Here is a 17,893-nt window from a genome sequence, read left to right as displayed (position 1 = left end):
GGAAGAAATATTCATGCAATAATTAAATTATAATCACTTGAAAAATAGTTTAAAGTAGTTACAGGTCTATGCCAGCTTCTTGCAATTTTTTTTACATAATATTTTCCTATTTTAAAACTGTTTTATTTCCTCCCCTGTTGCTGTTTGAAAAGACCCACACACAAGAAAAAGAGAAAAAAAAAAAAAAAAAACCACAGAACCTAAGAGCTGGAGCCTCAAAGGGATTTAGACACCTAATTGCCACTTTAGATGCCTAAATCCAATATCTAGACCTGCAATAACCCTGCTTGACTATCTCCTAATCATGTAGGTGCCTAAAATACTTAGGCATCTAAGTTTCTGATAAAGGTCCTCTAAAAATCTGGCAGCAATCATGCAAACAGCCATTTAATCCTGACACCAGGATGTCTAAATCCAGGCAAGATCCTCAAAATAGGATCCTCAGAATCTGGCCTGATCTAGTAAGTGTTCTTAGAGGCTGACCAACAGATCAGGCTTTTCACAAAACATAAAGTACCACCCCCACCTTATAATCTTTAGCTTTAGGGTGACCAGACAGCAAGTGTGAAAATTGGGGTGGGGGGTAATAGGCACCTATATAAGAAAAAGATCCTAAAATTGGGACATCTGGTCACCCTATTTAGCCTAGAAGTTAGAACACTTACCCAGGATATAGGAGACTCAGATTCAAATGCCTTGTCTGCAGGAGGTTGTTCAATCAACATCTTGTACAAATGCTGTATCTGCTGGGCTATGAGGTGTTTTAGGCCAAGTTTTCCTCAGTCCGATTGAAGCTATTCTATTGTGTGTAACTAATGAAATATACATTAGAGCAGGGACTTGAAAAGTGAGTGCCCTAAACACAGGCTATTCAATCATTTGCTTGCTTTCTCTGGCCCAATGAATGCTAATTATTTATACACACTCTGGGTCAAACAGTTTCAACAGGAGCAACTGAGAAAGCCCCATCCTAGCCCCATAGCCCAGAGGTTAGGGTGCTCTATTGAAAGACAAGTTTAAATCCTTATTTCCCATCAGGCAGAATAAGGATTTGAGCTTTATGTCTCCCCCACCCTGGCTTGGGGTGCTAACAGGACTAATACTGTAGTTTTATATATCAGCAGCACTACCTATTTTTTTGCAAGAAAAGGCTTGGGCACCCAGCTTTAGCAGGGAGTTCATGGCTGTGATTTCTAACCAGAGATAGGCACCTAAGTCCCTTTGAGGAGATGGGATGTAGGCAAAACTACTTTCCTGGGCATTTCCTCTTTTCCATGGGCTGACTTGGGGGGCGCCCTGCTCAGCTTTGCTGGCTTTTGTGGATCCCATTCTTAGGCACCTAATTCTCCCTGTGCATCCCTAACTCAGGGTTGGGGATTCCATTAGGCAGCAGGACACCTACATGTAAGTGTCATAGCACTGAGTATAAGTTGATCTAGCTCTAACTATAGACTATAAAGGAAACAGAGAAGCTATGTACATACAATATGATGTTAAATACATAAAGTAGACAAATCGAAAACTCTAACTTCAAAACGCTTTCACTTGTAACCTTGTGTGTTACTCGCAGGCAATAATAGGTACATTTTCAGACGGAAGTATAAGTTTTAAGCTGACAGTGTCCCATTTAAACTTGTACTTGCAGTATGCTGCAAATGTCTGCACTCTTGTTTGAAATAGCTTGAAGGTTCTCACCCCCGCCCAAACCATACTGGTAATGAGTGTCAGTGGTGAGGTACAAGGCTGCTGTGATTCTTGTTGCTGGACTACATTTCCCAGCATTACTGCTCAGCCTGGGAAGTGAGACAATATCATCATTCATTCGGAAGAAGTTTTGTTGGACCAATGAAACAATTCCCGTTCCTCTCCTGCCCGCTGAGACTGACGATAGGGTTAACCCGAAGATGCTGTTCCAGCTCCAGGGTTAAAGGCAGAAGAATCGATACACACAGAGACAAAGAAACAGGGACACGGCAGCAGCTCCTGAGTTAACTGGCTTCTCCCTTGTAGTTTGCTTAGGAGGAAAGTGGAAATATTCAAGACTTCTTAGAAACAAACAAGCTAACGCTAAGTCAAGGCAGATGAGTAACTGAGCAGATGTTATTGCAGCCGTAACTGATTCACAAGTTACACTTTAGCACACGTTTTCTACCCCTTCCCTGCAGCTTGGCCTGTCGTCTTGTTTGTGTTTTTTCCTGAGGAGGAAATCTTGTAAATGTTTAGCATTTGGCTGCTTTGTTACTTAACGCTTGGAACCATTCCCGTGTTCACTGTCTCGGGTGGAGGAAACCAGCTGAGTCCGGAGAACAGTTTAATATGGGGACCTGGTCTGACAGCAGATGTTGTCCTCCCTGCTCGGTATTTTTATGTTCAGGCTTTGGACACTGAAGGGCAGAGGTAAGCATGACAGCACTTTATCACAGCAACTTTAAATTGTGTTTGTGGCCAATAGAGATGTTCGAGTTTAAAAATGGCCCTTTTTCCTTCACAGGTCTAAATACTCACGAGGCTCTCATTCCCACCCTATCGAATTTAAAATTAGAAATGACTGTTCTTTCGCTGGCATTCCCAAGCCCTTTCCCAGAAATATTTAAGCATTGTGCAACTTTACTCAAATTACACACATGCTTAAGTGTTCTGAGGATCTGGGTCCAAGTCATACCAACAGAATTCTTTGACAAAATAACTTTTACTATTTTTCCGCCAGTACACCTGCAGAGCCAGACCCCTCACATCTATATTACATTCCATTGTGTTTTGTTCATCCACCAGTAGAATTGGCCCTACCCTCTCTTCAGAGCCACGAGTATGCCTGTATATATTGACTCTCTTGTTATTTAATTAGAAAGCTACTTAATTTGCCTTCTTGCAGAAAAGGATATTAATGCTGAAGGCCCCAAATCTGACTTATATTTATGCCTTATATCTCTTTGTAAACTTTATTGTCATGTATCAAAATGCTCTAATGTTATTTTAATTAATGAATTCCAGCAGACTTTACCTCCTGGAAATCAGTGTACTTGCGCAATACATGAAGGAAAAATATTCAATAAAGATTCAAGGATCCCTGTTGGCACATAAAACTGTGATTCCATAGACATAATTTGAGTTGCACCCCTCTCCCCCATCCACCAGCATTAATTTGGCCCTGAGATTTTATTTTTAGCTTCCCTGGGATATTATCCACAGTAAGAAAAAATAATATAAGTTTAAAAAACCTATGGCGGTCTTTTCAAAATCTCCTGCTCCATTGCCCCTAATATAAAATTTGCCATTCACCTCAAGGTTCACAGGCATCATACAGGATCTGAGATGGGGAAAGGAAATGAAATTGGGTTACAGACAAATAGAAGCATCTTGGCCCAGCAAAACAAGTTACAGCGAATTCTCCCTTGTCAAGCTATATATATAAGAAACTGGTCAGATTAAGTTATGGTGTGACCTCTAGACTTTCCTGCTTCTTTCCATTGTCACACAAACCAGTAATCCCCACAAACATGTAGGTATCAGATCTATGATCCATTTAAAATAATTGCTTATTAATACTGTAATAGAACATTAAAGAACCTAGTAACGTTTGAGACAACCTAAACTTAATTCAAAGATTGAAATTAGTGAGGCAGATCAATCTCTAGACTGGAAAAACCCAGCAGAGAACAGAAAACCCATGACTTGCCACTTGTGGCATTTTCACCAAAATATTCCATGAAGAGGTAGGGCTTGTTCCCTCTATCCCCTCATGGAACTGGCAGAGGGACTGGAGGAAATTTTCAGAGGCACCAATAGCAGACTGGTTTCTAACTCCCCATTAAATGTCAGTGGGAGTTCGGCATCTAAACGTCATTTATTGCTTTGAAAATCTCCTCAGCCCCTTACACTTACAAATTCCCTAAGATCTGAGGAGGCCAGATCCATTTGAACAGAGAGTCTATATGCTTTGGCACTGCTTCCCAGACCCTTCCCCTTCTTTAACAGGAGCACAGCTTCTAAAGGACCCAAGCTGCCATGGCATCCCTACAGGTTGCTATCCACATACCCCTTCCCAAGGAGGATGTACAGTTTCATTCAACAGAGTGGGGAATCCATGTAAAGTAACAACAATGAGATTTAGCATTATCTTATGAGGGGATTCCCTCAAGGTTGCAAGGGTGAACAATGCCACCTTGTCACAGACAGAAAATGCCTCCTAGCTAAACCCCCACACTCTGCAGGGCTCCTAGTATCTTAGTGGGGTACTGAGAAGGGATGATGCTGGAAAGCTGTCCCCTTTAGCTCTGGTAGCCCCCATCCTTCATACACAGCATAGATTTGATCAAAGAAGTGGAGGTGGACAATCTGGTCTAATACCTGGTAGCACATACCACTGTTACAGTTGTAAAACTGTTCCCTGCATTCATAACTTTCCAAGCCATTCACTTTTTAGGCTGAACTTTTCTAGATTTGGTGTCTATACATTGTGAAGTTCTTTTTAAAGTTTGAGCAAAATCTCGTAAACAGTTTTTTTTATGGGACACTCCTAAAGTTCTTCTGTTTCTATCTTGAGATTTATAATTGAGATATTCTGACTTCCTGTATAAACAAGAGATTATCTTCAAATGTTTAGATATTGTACTCAATTCTTTTCCCCACATCTGTTATTAAAGACTGTATATCTTTCCATAAGACCTACAAAGCAAGCCAAATCTGAAGAAATTTGGTTCAGTAGCTGTAAAGTTACCAAAGTGTAAAATTTGCAAAGTGAAACTTGTTCCTACAGTTTCCATACCTACTCAGTGTCACTCATCTGGAGGGCACAGTCACTTGGTCACTCATGCCAGTTGAAATGTCACTCATAAGTAGTGCTGCAGGTAATAAGAAAAGTTTTTGTCTTCAGCTCCTACTCTCATTTCCTGGCGTTTCTGAGCAGGCAGCCAAGATTTCCACCTCCTGTTTTTCTTGCTGCTCCACAACCACCTCTATGAATTGGGGCAAGAAGTGAAGAGGAATAGGTGGCCAGTACTGCTGCTTTTTTGTGAGGTAAACAGGATCAGTGGGGTTAGAAAGAAATGAAAGAAAAAAGAAAGAGGGAGAGGGAGACTTTACCATACCAGGAAGAGGACCAATGGAAAAGGGGATGTGGGAGAGAAAGGGTCTGGTGGTAAGGAGGGAGAGTGGTGAGAGAAGAGAAAGGAAAAGGAACCTCTGTAAAGATAGTCTTGTGGTTAATACATAGGACTTATTGCTAGGAATGGTGGGTTCCATGTGTCCACTGGCTCTTCATGTGATGTTGAGAGAGTCACTTCACCCTCCTCCCCACAAAAGTAATACACTCCTATTTCCCAGGTAGGAGGAAGCACTTTAAGACCGTAGAATGGGAGGATTGCTGTTCATTTATTAATACCAGAAGGGAGAGAAGTGCTGAATCAGAAGAGCTCATTTACCTCACAAGCTCATATCTGCAGAAACATCACTGGGCAAGGAGGTACTTTGCCTTTGAACTAGTTCATTTGCAGGGGCAGGACGTCTCAATGGTCTGTTGAGTCACTATGGTCCGAATTTTCAGAAGGGCTCAGACCTCACACTCGGCCAGATTTTCAAAACTGCTTGGCTCTCATTTAAGCACCAAAATAAGAAGACAGATTTTCATAAGAGCTCAGTACATTGGGTGCTAAGGTCTATTGAAATCTGCCCATTGGTGCTGCAGTGGGAGCTGCTGCCTACTGAGCACTTTTGAAAATCCAGGCCTTATTTGGAAATTGGAGCTGAAGTCTTTGGAAAATCTAGGCACTGAGCACTTGGAAATATTGCACAATCTAGGCTCTCACTAAAGTCAATGACAATCTTTCCACTGACTTTAACTGGCATTGGATCAGACCCTAAGAAAACTGTTACATAGCCACTTTTTAATCACAACTGTACTTGTTCCCTGTGTAGGTTTTACTTTCTCTCCAGGAACAGATGCATTCCAGGTGAAGATCACTGCTCCTGATGAGCAGTTCACTCGGATAGGAGTGCAGATATTAGACAGAAAAGATGGCTCCTTCATTGTGAGGTACAGAATGTATGCAAGCTACAAAAACCTGAAGATAGAAATCAAAGTCAAAAACAAACATGTTGCCAAGTCGCCATATATTTTAAAAGGTACAAAGAAGAAGTACACGATACAACTTTATTTTACATAGCGGGTTTTTTTTTATACAAACTGTAGCCCAAAATGCTTTACAGTCCTAGGGTCTGATCCTGCAAGTTGCTGAGGCTTAGGTTCACAAAGGTACTTAGGCACTCAACTCCCAGTTTTAGATTCTACTGCAATCCACAATCCCCACTCAGCTTCCCCTGAACCCTGAAGACACCTAAACTCACTCAGGCTATGTCTACACAGGGATAAAAGCCTGCGGCATGGTCATGGCTGGCCCAGATCTGCTGACTTGGGCTCATGTTCTAGGGCTGAAAAATTGCTGTGTAGACAGACATTTGGGCTTGGGCTGGAACCTAAGCTCCGGGACCCTGAAAGGATGGAAGGTCCCAGACCTGAGGCTCTAGCCCAAACCCAAATGTCTGCACAGTGATTTTTCAGCTGCCCTGGCCAGCCATGGGTTTTTTATCTCTGCATAGACATACCTTCAGCACCTAAGTTTTTGTGTAAAAATTCCCTAGGTGCCTATGTTTTTGCCTCCGAACATGTACACTGCTGCCTCACTCAAGGCATCCAGACATCTATCTCCCTCCTAGGGCCCAGAGTGATCCACAGATTGGGAAAGACAAGCATGCGAACCTTGCCTGCCGCGGCCAATCTGGTAGGCATGCTCAGAGGCTGCCTAACTCCACACAAAATGACAATTAGGAGGACCAAGCCCTCCTTTTAACCATTAGACCAATAGTTAGGGTATTCAACTGGGATATGAGATACCACTAGTTCAGGTCCCTTGTCACCTGATAAATACAAGGGATTTGAACAGGGACCTGCCACCTCTTCTGCCCACATCAGGCAAGAAGGCAGGCAAACGCCTATCTTCTCCTCATTTGAGGATAACTCTGGGCCTTAGGCAGGAGATAGGTTTTTTTATTCAGGAACGGAGTATCCGCACGGGGTAGTTATTCTAGAATAGCTAAATTATATCAGAACAGTTATGCTGTTCCATTTCCCCTTTGTACACTAGGGTCTAAGAGTCTAAGTTACACGCTAAGCAGGAGCGGCGCCAGGGTTTTTGGCGCCCTAGGCAGGGGTCCTTCCACGCTCCCGGCAATTCTACGGCGGGGGGGTCCTTCCGCGCTCCCGGTCTTCGAGGCACTTCGGTGTCGGGTCCTGGAGCGAGTGAAGGACCTGCCGCAGAATTGCCGACGACGACTCAGAGCGCGGAAGGACCTCCCGCTGCCGAATTGCCACCAAGGACGGCAAAATGCCACCCTCCCACATCCTGGCGCCCTAGGCGACTGCCTAGGGCGCCTAAATGGAAGCGCTGGCCCTGACGCTAAGAGGGTTGGAACAAAGTGTAACTTACATTATATTATACTGATTCACCTCTGAATTTGTCTCAAAGTCCAGAGTAACTAACTTCTGAATTCAATATCTTGTCTGTGTTGCACATTAAATAATCTAAAATTTGCTGTGTATACAACAGGCCCTGTTTACCATGAGAATTGTGACTGCCCTCGCGAAGACAGCACTACATGGCTGGAAGATATGAGCTGCCCTCAAGCCATTCCACAGATTCAGAGAGACCTAGCACATTTTCCCACTGTTGACCCAGATAAGATTGCAAAGGAAATTCCACAACGGTTTGGACAAAGACAGAGTTTGTGTCACTATACCATAAAAGATAACAAGGTACAGTATGTGATTTAGCTGAAGTATTAAAAGGAGGCTTCTAGCTAGTCATATATATAGGCTGGTTAACACTTTCTATTGTAAAGGATTCTTTTGACCTTTTCTTTGAGAAGCTCTCACACTTCAGTTGTTTGCTTCATTATCCCTCAAATATAATATTTAACTCTTATATAGTGTTTTTCATCTGTAGAACTCAATACTTCCTTCCTTTGTAAGGTGTTTTACATCCATGTTATAGATGGGGCAGTTGAAACACAGAGAGGCAAATTACTTTGCCCGCAGTCACATAGCAGATCAATAGTAGAGTTAGAAGTAGACCCAAATGTCCTGACTCTCAGTTCAGTTTCCTGTCCACTACGCTTTACAAGAGTTTTGAATACTAATCAGTTATGTATGGTGTGGTGGTCTAAGAATCCTCAACTCTTGCTAACAAAACTCTACTAATTTCAGAAGAGCTTCTAGTGGTGTATTAAATGTCAGGTGTTTCCTAGCCCTCCTTGCACATTAGGGGGCTATATAGGGAAATGTGCAATCTTGTGCAGTCAGTCAAAGAACCAACCTAGCACAAGGTAGGGTGGGTTGTGCCTCTCTAGTTGTGCAGCCTGCCTTCTTTCTCTCTGTTTTTGGTTCTTTTGTGTGTTAAAGTTTTGGATTCCTAGAAATAAAGTAGTGTTACATCGCAACCTTCCAGAGAGAATATTTTATATTTTTGTCTAGCTTGTCTGTTTGCCATGAACATAATCTGCGAAAGCAGTGCAGTAGAGTCATGCTTGAAAGTGATGAGTTTCTGTTTACAAGGGATCATTTTTAAAGGTGACTGCAAAGGACAAAAAATGTGTGCCCCCTTTTTTTGCTTCATCAGAGAGGTAGGACATTCCAAGGCCTCCCAAAATTATTTGAAGTTATATAAAGGTGAAGCCATACAATCTGTCTGATTGTTTACTGTGAAACAGGAAAGCTCCAATAATGTATATTTCCCCCAAGCAAAAACACTAATGCAGTAATGTTTGGATTATTTTTAGGTTTATATAAGGACCCATGGTGAGCATGTAGGCTTCAGGATTTTCATGGACGCTATACTACTTTCTTTGACTAGAAAAGTGAGTATATATTAGTCTTATATATTGTATATTATAGTGTTTAAATATCAAAAATTTCCCTGAAATCTTTATTACAGGGTTGATGCCTCCACAGCAATAAAGAAAATACCACTGTTCTTGTTCTCTTATTTTTTATTACTTCACATTAATAAGTAATAAGCTAGCAGGATTGTTCCTAATGAAGTTGGATGTTCGGGTATGCTCTTTGATTAGTCTGCAGAATGTAACTTACAAATGTTAATTATTTGCAATGTTGTTTTAGCTATGCAGGTCCCAGAACATTAGAGAAACAAGGTAGGTGAGGTAATATCTTTTATTGGACCAACTTCTGTTGGTGAAAGAGACAAGCTTTCGAGTTTACACAGAGTGTGTTAAGGCATGTATTCTGGACTCTCTCCTCAGATCAACCTGTGGGTCAACACTTTTCACAAAAAGATCATTCCATATCTGACGTCTCAGTCCTCGTCCTCAAATAAACCTGCCCAACACCTTCAAAAGACGAGCCTGGGAGTTTAAATTAAGTTTGCTAGACATTGAAAATCATGGAGTTAATAAATACACTGGATTTGTGGCTTATTACAACAGTCTGTAACCCAGTAGTCCCCCTTTTTTTGTCCTATGACTGCAGAGATGTTAAGATGCCACTTCACCTTGAATGGTCTCTTACAATACATGCTAACTACTTACGCTAAATGATCGCTTCCACCTTCTATTTAGCTGTGACACTCCGTATACATTTCCCAGACCTGAAGAGGAGCTGTATGTAAGCTCTATCTCTCTCTTACCAGGAAAAGCTGGTCCAATAAAAGATATTACCTCACCGACCTTGTCTCTCAAATATTAATTAGGTAGCTAGACCTTATGACAAAGACCTATATAGGATTTAATAGAAAACAATTGTCCATAGGCTTTGTGAACCATGCGATAGGATTTAACAGACAATTATTTCACTGCTAATACACATTGTAGGATGATTTAAACAAATCTCAGGGAATTTATATAATTCTCTGTTAAATTCTATATACTGTGGAAAGATGCCAGAGACAAAGAGAGGCTGGGGAAGATGTCCCCCAGTGGAGAAACCACAAAGCACTACCACATGCTATCTTTTGAGGACTGCCTGGTAAGCCCTTGCATAGGGGGCATGGATGGGGAAGCAGGAGTGGGGTCACAGCACATAATACTGTGGAGATCTGAGCAACACTGCTGCTCACAGGTCAGCCAGGGGAAGCTGCCATAATTTAAACAAGCACCTAGGTTATAGTGGGGGTTTTCCAGACCCAACTATACTCAAAATTAAATTTCTAGAGAATCCTATTTGTTTCATCTCTGTTCAGTTCTATACCGCTTTTCCATTGGCTAATATGATTGAAGAACAAAAAAAATCTATTGTGTTGAAGAAGAAAATTAGCCCCCAAATGACTCTGTGGTCTGAAAATGTAAACACTGATAATATGTAGTTTATAGCTTGTCCATTACAGTTATCGAATAGAACCAGTGGATGGCATTGTGTTCATAGAGATTATTCCTAAAGATTACAGCCTTTCCAGGCTCTCTGTGAAGTGAAGATTCCCTTTTTTTTTAATGAGAGCCAGATAAAACCCTAAGAACTGGTCCTTTGTTTCTCTACCTCTAGAACTTCCATGCTTTTCTGCCTGTTCTTAACAGGGAACGCTTGCTAAAAGTTTCCCTGTGTCATCAAGTTAGAAAAAATAAACTTCGCTGTCCTTCCTCAACCATAATAGAGGGTATATAAACCCTACTTAATATCTGGCAGAGGACTAGTTTCTGTCTCTGTCTCTGAATGTAAGTTGAGTCAGAAACCTAATGTTTCTAATGCTTGGACAGCAGAGGAATCAAGACATGTTGCAATGTGGATGAGCCACAATTAAATTAATTACCTTGCTGGTCCGAACAACAAAGTATTTTTAAAAAGTTTTACATATGCACACACTATGGAGAGGCAGTAATGTGCTTATAATTGCATATTATATATACTTGGGGACTTGATCAATATTGGTAATTAATGTGTATGTAGATAATTGTTATCCATTTTTAGAAGATATTTTTGTTTATATTTTGTGATCATTGATGAAGGAACAGTAGTTTTAGTCAGAATTAACATTATAGTACAGTGATGGAATAGGTATATCTTTTATTTAATAAGACTAATGTGGTTTTATTATGTAGACAATGTAAAATTGATTGTGTCCTTAAGTATTAATTTCCATCTATGTAAGATTTTATAAATGGCATGGTACAACTACACTGCTGTCAGTTTGCAACCTTAATAGCTTCTGAAATGGAGTTTTTTGGTTTTGGAATATATACAAAGACCTGAGCATCATGAACAAGGAGAGAGGATGCTTTGTTATATCTAGATGAGTAGCTTTTGTGTGATTCCTTTTGAAAACTAATTTGTTATAATGCTGCTTTGTTTTCTGACCTGATAATAGAGATAGTTAAAACATGGATTTCTGTGAACAGCATGCCTGAAGAGTGATGAGCAATTTGTTATAGTTTTTGAATATATTATGGCCTTGAACCTAACTTTTCCCTTAGACTTCTCTTGTACATAATTTCAAATACTATATTGATCAAGAAAAAAAAGTTTATTCCTATGTATTAATACATACAATACACACTAACACATCAATGCTATCATTTGTCTTCTTTTAGGTGAAAATGCCAGACGTAGAGTTTTTTGTTAATTTAGGGGATTGGCCTTTAGAGAAAAAGAAATCTACTCAGAACCTTCATCCCATCTTCTCATGGTGTGGATCCACTGAATCGAAAGACATTGTGATGCCAACCTATGATTTGACGGACTCAGTCTTAGAAACTATGGGCCGGTAAGAAACTATGTAAATTTTTCACAAAGCACTAAATATGAATGAATGGGCTTCCAATAGACTCCTGCATTACCAATACTTCAATAATTGTTGTACTATGTATTTACTCAAATGAATTTCTATGTTGATACTGAGACACCATTTTAGACCAGATAAGGTATACAGAATGTCTAAGTTTAGCCATTTTATCCTTTACATAATTGTTGTATTCCTTCAATGTCCTATATCAGAAACCAGAGACCAAATGTAGTCCAATCAAAAACACTAAAAAATGTATTTTGTCACTGATGACATCTGTCTCCCCACCACTCATGATCATATCCTGGGAAGGGTTGTCTTCAACTCTTCCCTGCATATTCAGGCTTTCTACAAATCTTGCTGCTTCTCTCTCCATAACATTTCTGAGATACCCGAGTGCCTCAGGGGTCAGTCCTGGGGCCAATTTTGTATAACATCTTTATTAATAATCTGGATGATGAGATGAATTGCACTCTCAGCAAGTTCGCAGATGACACTAAGCTGGGGGGAGAGGTAGATACCCTGGAGGGTAGGGATAGGGTCCAGAGTGACTTAGACAAATTGGAGGATTGGGCCAAAGAAAATCTGATGCGGTTCAACAAGGACAAGTGCAGAGTCCTGCACTTAGGACGGAAGAATCCCATGCACTCCTACAGGCTGGGGAACGACTGGCTAAGCAGCAGTTCTGCAGAAAAGGACATGGGGATTACAGTGGATGAGAAGCTGGATATTAGTCAGTAGTGTGCCCTTGTTGCCAAGAAGGCTAAAGACATATTGGGCTGCATTAGTAGGAGCACTGCCAGCAGATTGAGGGAAGTGATTATTCCCCTCTATTCAGCACTGAGGCGGCCACATCCCTAACAGCTATGTTGCCTTTTCAGAACCATACAAAGCCAGTTTTTAAGATGATCTTTCCTGTCCATGATTCTAAATCCATTTGAATCCTTCCCCTGGCTCACACTGTTTCACTGCATTCAGTTCACCCTTCTTGTCCTTATCAAGACCCTTCCCAGGTCTGTCTCTCTTTATTTGTGCATTCTGATCTCCTACTGCAGCACCTTCTCGCTGTCTCCTTCACTCTGGCAAAGAAAGCACCCTCATACACCCTTTGTCAGCGTCACACACAGCCATCTCCATACTTTCTTCCATACTGTCTCTGGCACATAGAATGCTTCTCTGGACTGACCCACAAAGCCACTAATGTCTTCCTCCTTCAAATCTTTCCTCAAGATCCACCTGTGGCATGATGCCTGTAAGATGTCAACTAATGAATGGTGGCTTGAGAATCAGATGGGGTTTGTTTGCATTTATTTTATCTATTACAATCACAAAAAGTTTACAAACATCTATTTGATTATAACCCTGCCTTTGTATGTCATCTGTCTTCTTAGATTGTAGAGTTTTTTGAATAACACCACTGAAATCAGTGGAAATGTGGTGTATAACTGTTGAGGGAGAATCGGGTCCAGAATTGTATTACAATAATATTTTTAAAAACTGGTGCATAAAAACTTCAAGAGTCCTCTTTTCTGAAATCACTTGTTCCCTCCTGACATCTAGAGTCAGCCTGGACATGATGTCTGTGCAAGCCAACACTGGGCCACCCTGGGAAGACAAGAATACTACAGCAATTTGGAGGGGACGTGACAGCCGCAAAGAGAGGCTTGAACTTGTAAAACTCAGTAGAAAATATCCGGATGTCATAGATGCTGCTTTCACAAACTTTTTCTTTTTTAAACACAATGAAAGCCTTTATGGTCCCATTGTGAAGCATATTTCATTTTTTGATTTTTTCAAGGTAGGACATAAATTGCTCTTTAGACCTTCTTGCAGACTTAACTCACCAGTGTTTGAGAATTTTCCTCCTCTTGCCTACCGTCTTTGTACAGATTATACTTATATATTAAAGTACTTAACTTTTCAGGCACAACCTGTTTATGATTATCAGATTTGACTTAGATTTTGAGGTTTTATAGGAACTTTCCGTCCAATCTAATCTCTAGATTCCATTTTATTGTTCTTCTGTCCTGACTGGTGATCGTAACTTCTCCCAATACAATATATTTAGCTAGTGGAACTAATCTCATCTGCTTATTAACAATAAAGATTACCTATAATGCAATGCCTGTCTGGCATAATCTGCATGTTTTAAAATGAACAAGCCCCCTGCATTTAATATTCTCAGAATAAAACCCCACAAAACCAATTCCTACTACCTGTTTTTAAAATGTTTATTAATCAATTGTATGTTTTTGCAGTATAAATATCAAATTAATATTGATGGTACAGTGGCTGCATACAGATTGCCTTACCTGTTAGCAGGAAACAGTGTAGTACTGAAGCAAGACTCCTTCTACTATGAACATTTTTATAATGAGCTGCAGCCCTGGAAACACTACATTCCATTTAAAAATGACCTGAGTGACCTACTGGAGAAGCTACAGTGGGCAAAAGATCATGATGAAGAGGTAAATCTATATTAACACACTGAGAAACATTTCCTGACAAACTAAAAGTAGGTGAATACAAGTTAATTTGTTTAAAAACAAACAAAACATTAGCAGGTCTTAAGAATGAGTGTCGCATATTATACCAATGGGGAAGCAAAGCATATTTAGCTTGCGTATTCTTCTACAGCCATTACTTTGAAAATTAATTTGAGTTTTTGATAAATTAAAGATGTATTTACAGAGTAAGAACACCTTTCTTTCGACATTAAGAATATGTCAATTTTCAGTCTCCCTCACATGTTATCAGTAATAAAGGTTTATTTATTATTTTATGGAGCAGTCACCATGGTGGTACCTAAACACTTGTCTACAAAATTGGATGTCTAATTACTAAAACTGTACATATTGTGTTACATTTCAGAATCACTACTACCATCTCCAGAAATGTTCCTATATCGATTTTCCTTTTCTTTGACAGGCAAGGAATATTGCAAAAACAGGGCAAGAATTTGCAAGAAATAACCTCATGGGAGATCATGTATTCTGTTATTATTTCAAACTTTTCCAGGTCAGTACATCAGACTATTAGGAAAAAGAAGTTATGTAGAAAGCATTTAAGAATATACAGACACTGGAAATCAGCCAGTCCAGAGATGAAGTCACAAAGCAAAGAGTAACAATGGGAAACATTAAGTAGATTGTGAACATTCTGTGACGCTTATGCCCTAACAGATCCCCTTAAAGTTAGCGTGGCAGTTTGAGAGGCATTCCAGCTCCCATAAACCTCAGTCTAATCTACAAGAAAATGTTCCCATATTCCTCACACTAGCACTCAGCAAAGATCTAAGAGCATAGACTCATTCTCCTATCCTCAGACACAGCTGAAAATGTCTGTGTATTAGCACTGAGGTTTTGACACTTCAGTGAGGCACCACATGGGATCTCTGACAGCAGTTAAGTATCAGCTTACCTTCTCTGTGATATGGTGGGCTTTTCTGAGAGCAATGGAAGATTCTTTGGCAAGACAGCTCTCACAAAAATTATTGATCTGAGGTGTGGATATTACAGGCCATTCACAGAGTAAGAATACCTTCCTCTTTTTTGAATTAGGAATATGCCAATTTACAAGTGAGTGAGCCAAAAATCAGAGATGGCATGGAGAAGGTAGAGCAGCCTGACGATGACCTGTTTCCATGTACTTGCCACAGAAAGAAGGTATGGTCTGTACAACAATGGTCTGATCTTGCAAGATGCTGAATGTCTTCAATTCCTATTTAATTGAATGGGAGCTGAATGTGTCCAGCACCCAACATCATCAGGGCTCAAGATGAGTTTCATTCAAATTCTGATAACTAATGGGCTTGTCTGTATTTTTATTTTTTATTTTTAAAATTGTGTATTTGCACCAACTAAGCAGCTGAAAACCGCTGCTGAAAAACAGAGTTAACTGAGAGCTAACTCCTGTGAAATCCCTGGGGCAACGCCATAAGGTAGAGAAAAGTAGTAGAACAGAAGAGTTTCAGAAAGGCAATAATTTTGTCTGTGAAAGTCAAAAAAAAGCCAGAAGTGTCAAGGTTTCCATTTTTAATTTAATCTTTTCTGGATTTTTGTACTATTACTTTAAATTTACTGGTTTGTAAAACTGCTGATAACCAACCACTGAAAGAATGTTTTCATAATTCCTGTAGAATAAATAAGAGCCCTAGCAGTGAGAATAATTTCCTTGAAAATGGATTGCCTCAGTGGTCACATGTTTTCAAAATTAAATAAATATATGTAAGACTAAACTAAATGGCTCTAAAAATTAATAGCTAATTTATAGTAAGTTTTTTTGACGCATATCCCAATTCATTAAGTCAGACCCATTCAGCTGTGGCTGGCACAAACAAGGAATTCTGTATCTCATAGACCCTGTTGTGAGTGGAGGTTTGAGGACACAGCAAACATTCAGGACCCTCCTCCCACTCCACCCTGCATACTTCAAAGAGTGTCTGTCAGCCACAAATAAGCCAGGGTAGAGGGAGGAAACAAACCAACCTGCACTTACCTGGATACAGTGGCCAATAAAGGACATGGAGAAGCTGCAGCCACTGTTTGAATCTTTGGGCTGAAACAGTGGCCAAAGAGGAACTGTTCCTTTCTGTCTCTTTAGAAAGGAAAAGGATCATTGAATTAAAGCAAGATATACAAGACTATATTGACTATTAAAACTGCAGTAGTTAATATATTTCCTTCTTAATTACAGGCCAAAGATGAACTCTAACAGGAAGAAATAAAGTCATTTTTAGGAATGTTTACCTATCTTCAGAATCCCTGTAAAAGAAAATAAAAGGAACATTATTTTATTAACAATTTCAATGGACGATACAAAACAGTGTAGTACTTGCTGTTTTGAAATGTTTTTACTTTTTTTTTTAATAAAGTCACCATCATTTCAAAAAGCGATGTTGTTACTATTCTAAGACCTGATTCTGCAAACGGATGGTGAGCAGGCACCTTCCACAAACTGCTTTATGGACTCAGAACACATAGTATGTTAAGTCTAAACAACTTCTCCTGGAGTTTGGCTTTAAACAACAACAAAAAGACTGTAAAGTAATAAAATTCAGTTCAAACCTCCTGAGCATGACTGCTCCAAAGGTTACTCTTTCAGGACTGTTTAGCCACACCTTCATTCTTCTCTGCACAGAGCCTATACTCAAAAAAGATAACAATATCCTGTCTACAGGTTTTTTGCAACCAGTGTACAGAATTCTAGAGGAGGGATTCAATTTTATTGAACAGTTTAAAAACCTATAGAAATATAATTTTCTTTTCAATTCTCTGGAATTTGCCATAGGGGTTAATAATTGAAATATGTTTGGCAGTATCTAGAGAATTACAGTAGTATAGTAACTCCTTGCTTAACGTTGTAGTTATGTTCCTGAAAAATGCTACTTTAAGCGAAATGATGTTAAGTGAATCCAATTTCCCCATAAGAATTAATGTAAATGGGGGGGTTAGGTTTCAGGGAATTTTTTTTCACCAGACAAAAGACTATATCTAATCTTAATCTAATCTAATCAATCTCTCTCTCTGTGTATATGTATATATATATATACACACACACACACAGAGTATAAGTTTTAAACAAACAATTTAATACTGAACATAGCAATGCTGATTGTGAAGCTTGGTTGAGGTGGTGGAGTCAGAGGGTGGAACGGTGGGATATTTCCCAGGGAATGCCTTGCTGCTAAATGATGAATTAACACTCGGCTGAGCCCTCAAGAGTTAACACGTTGTTAATGTAGCCTCACACACTACAAGGCAGCATGCATGGAGGGAAGAGACACAATAGATGCATGGCACTGTCTGCAAACATTCCCTATGGAAACTGAACATGATGATGAACCTATGCTATCCCACTGGAGTGCAACACTCCCTTCATTTTCCAAATTGCTGGGAGGGAGGTGCATGTGTGTGAGAGTGAGTGAAAGAGAGAGACAGACACACACTGTGTGTGTGTGAGAGAGATGTGCATTGCCCCTTTAAGTACACTGCCTTTTAAGTAGATCAGCAAGTTGAGATGACAGCTGCTGCCAGCAAGATCCCTCTGTCCTGAGCCCTGTCCTGTCCCCCCGTGCTCTGTGGAGATGGGATACAGCAGTGAGGGGAGGGGGACTC

The 17,893-nt window shown here is 40.0% G+C and overlaps 1 protein-coding gene across 1 annotated transcript; it reads left to right on the top strand.

Annotated features, from left to right (window-relative positions):
- Positions 1-1,838: 1,838 nt before the first annotated feature.
- POGLUT2 (protein O-glucosyltransferase 2) lies at positions 1,839-16,770 on the top strand. Its single transcript, XM_030568253.1, has 10 exons — positions 1,839-2,398; positions 5,916-6,120; positions 7,602-7,807; positions 8,830-8,907; positions 11,587-11,759; positions 13,338-13,575; positions 14,036-14,245; positions 14,706-14,795; positions 15,338-15,442; positions 16,473-16,770. The coding sequence occupies exons 1-10, from the start codon at positions 2,216-2,218 to the stop codon at positions 16,488-16,490; spliced, it is 1,506 nt and encodes a 501-aa protein (XP_030424113.1). The 5' UTR covers positions 1,839-2,215; the 3' UTR covers positions 16,491-16,770.
- Positions 16,771-17,893: the final 1,123 nt, after the last annotated feature.

Source organism: Gopherus evgoodei, chromosome 1, assembly GCF_007399415.2.
Source record: "Gopherus evgoodei ecotype Sinaloan lineage chromosome 1, rGopEvg1_v1.p, whole genome shotgun sequence".
NCBI classification, from domain to species: domain Eukaryota; kingdom Metazoa; phylum Chordata; order Testudines; family Testudinidae; genus Gopherus; species Gopherus evgoodei.
This window is presented reverse-complemented; position numbering and strand designations above follow the sequence as displayed.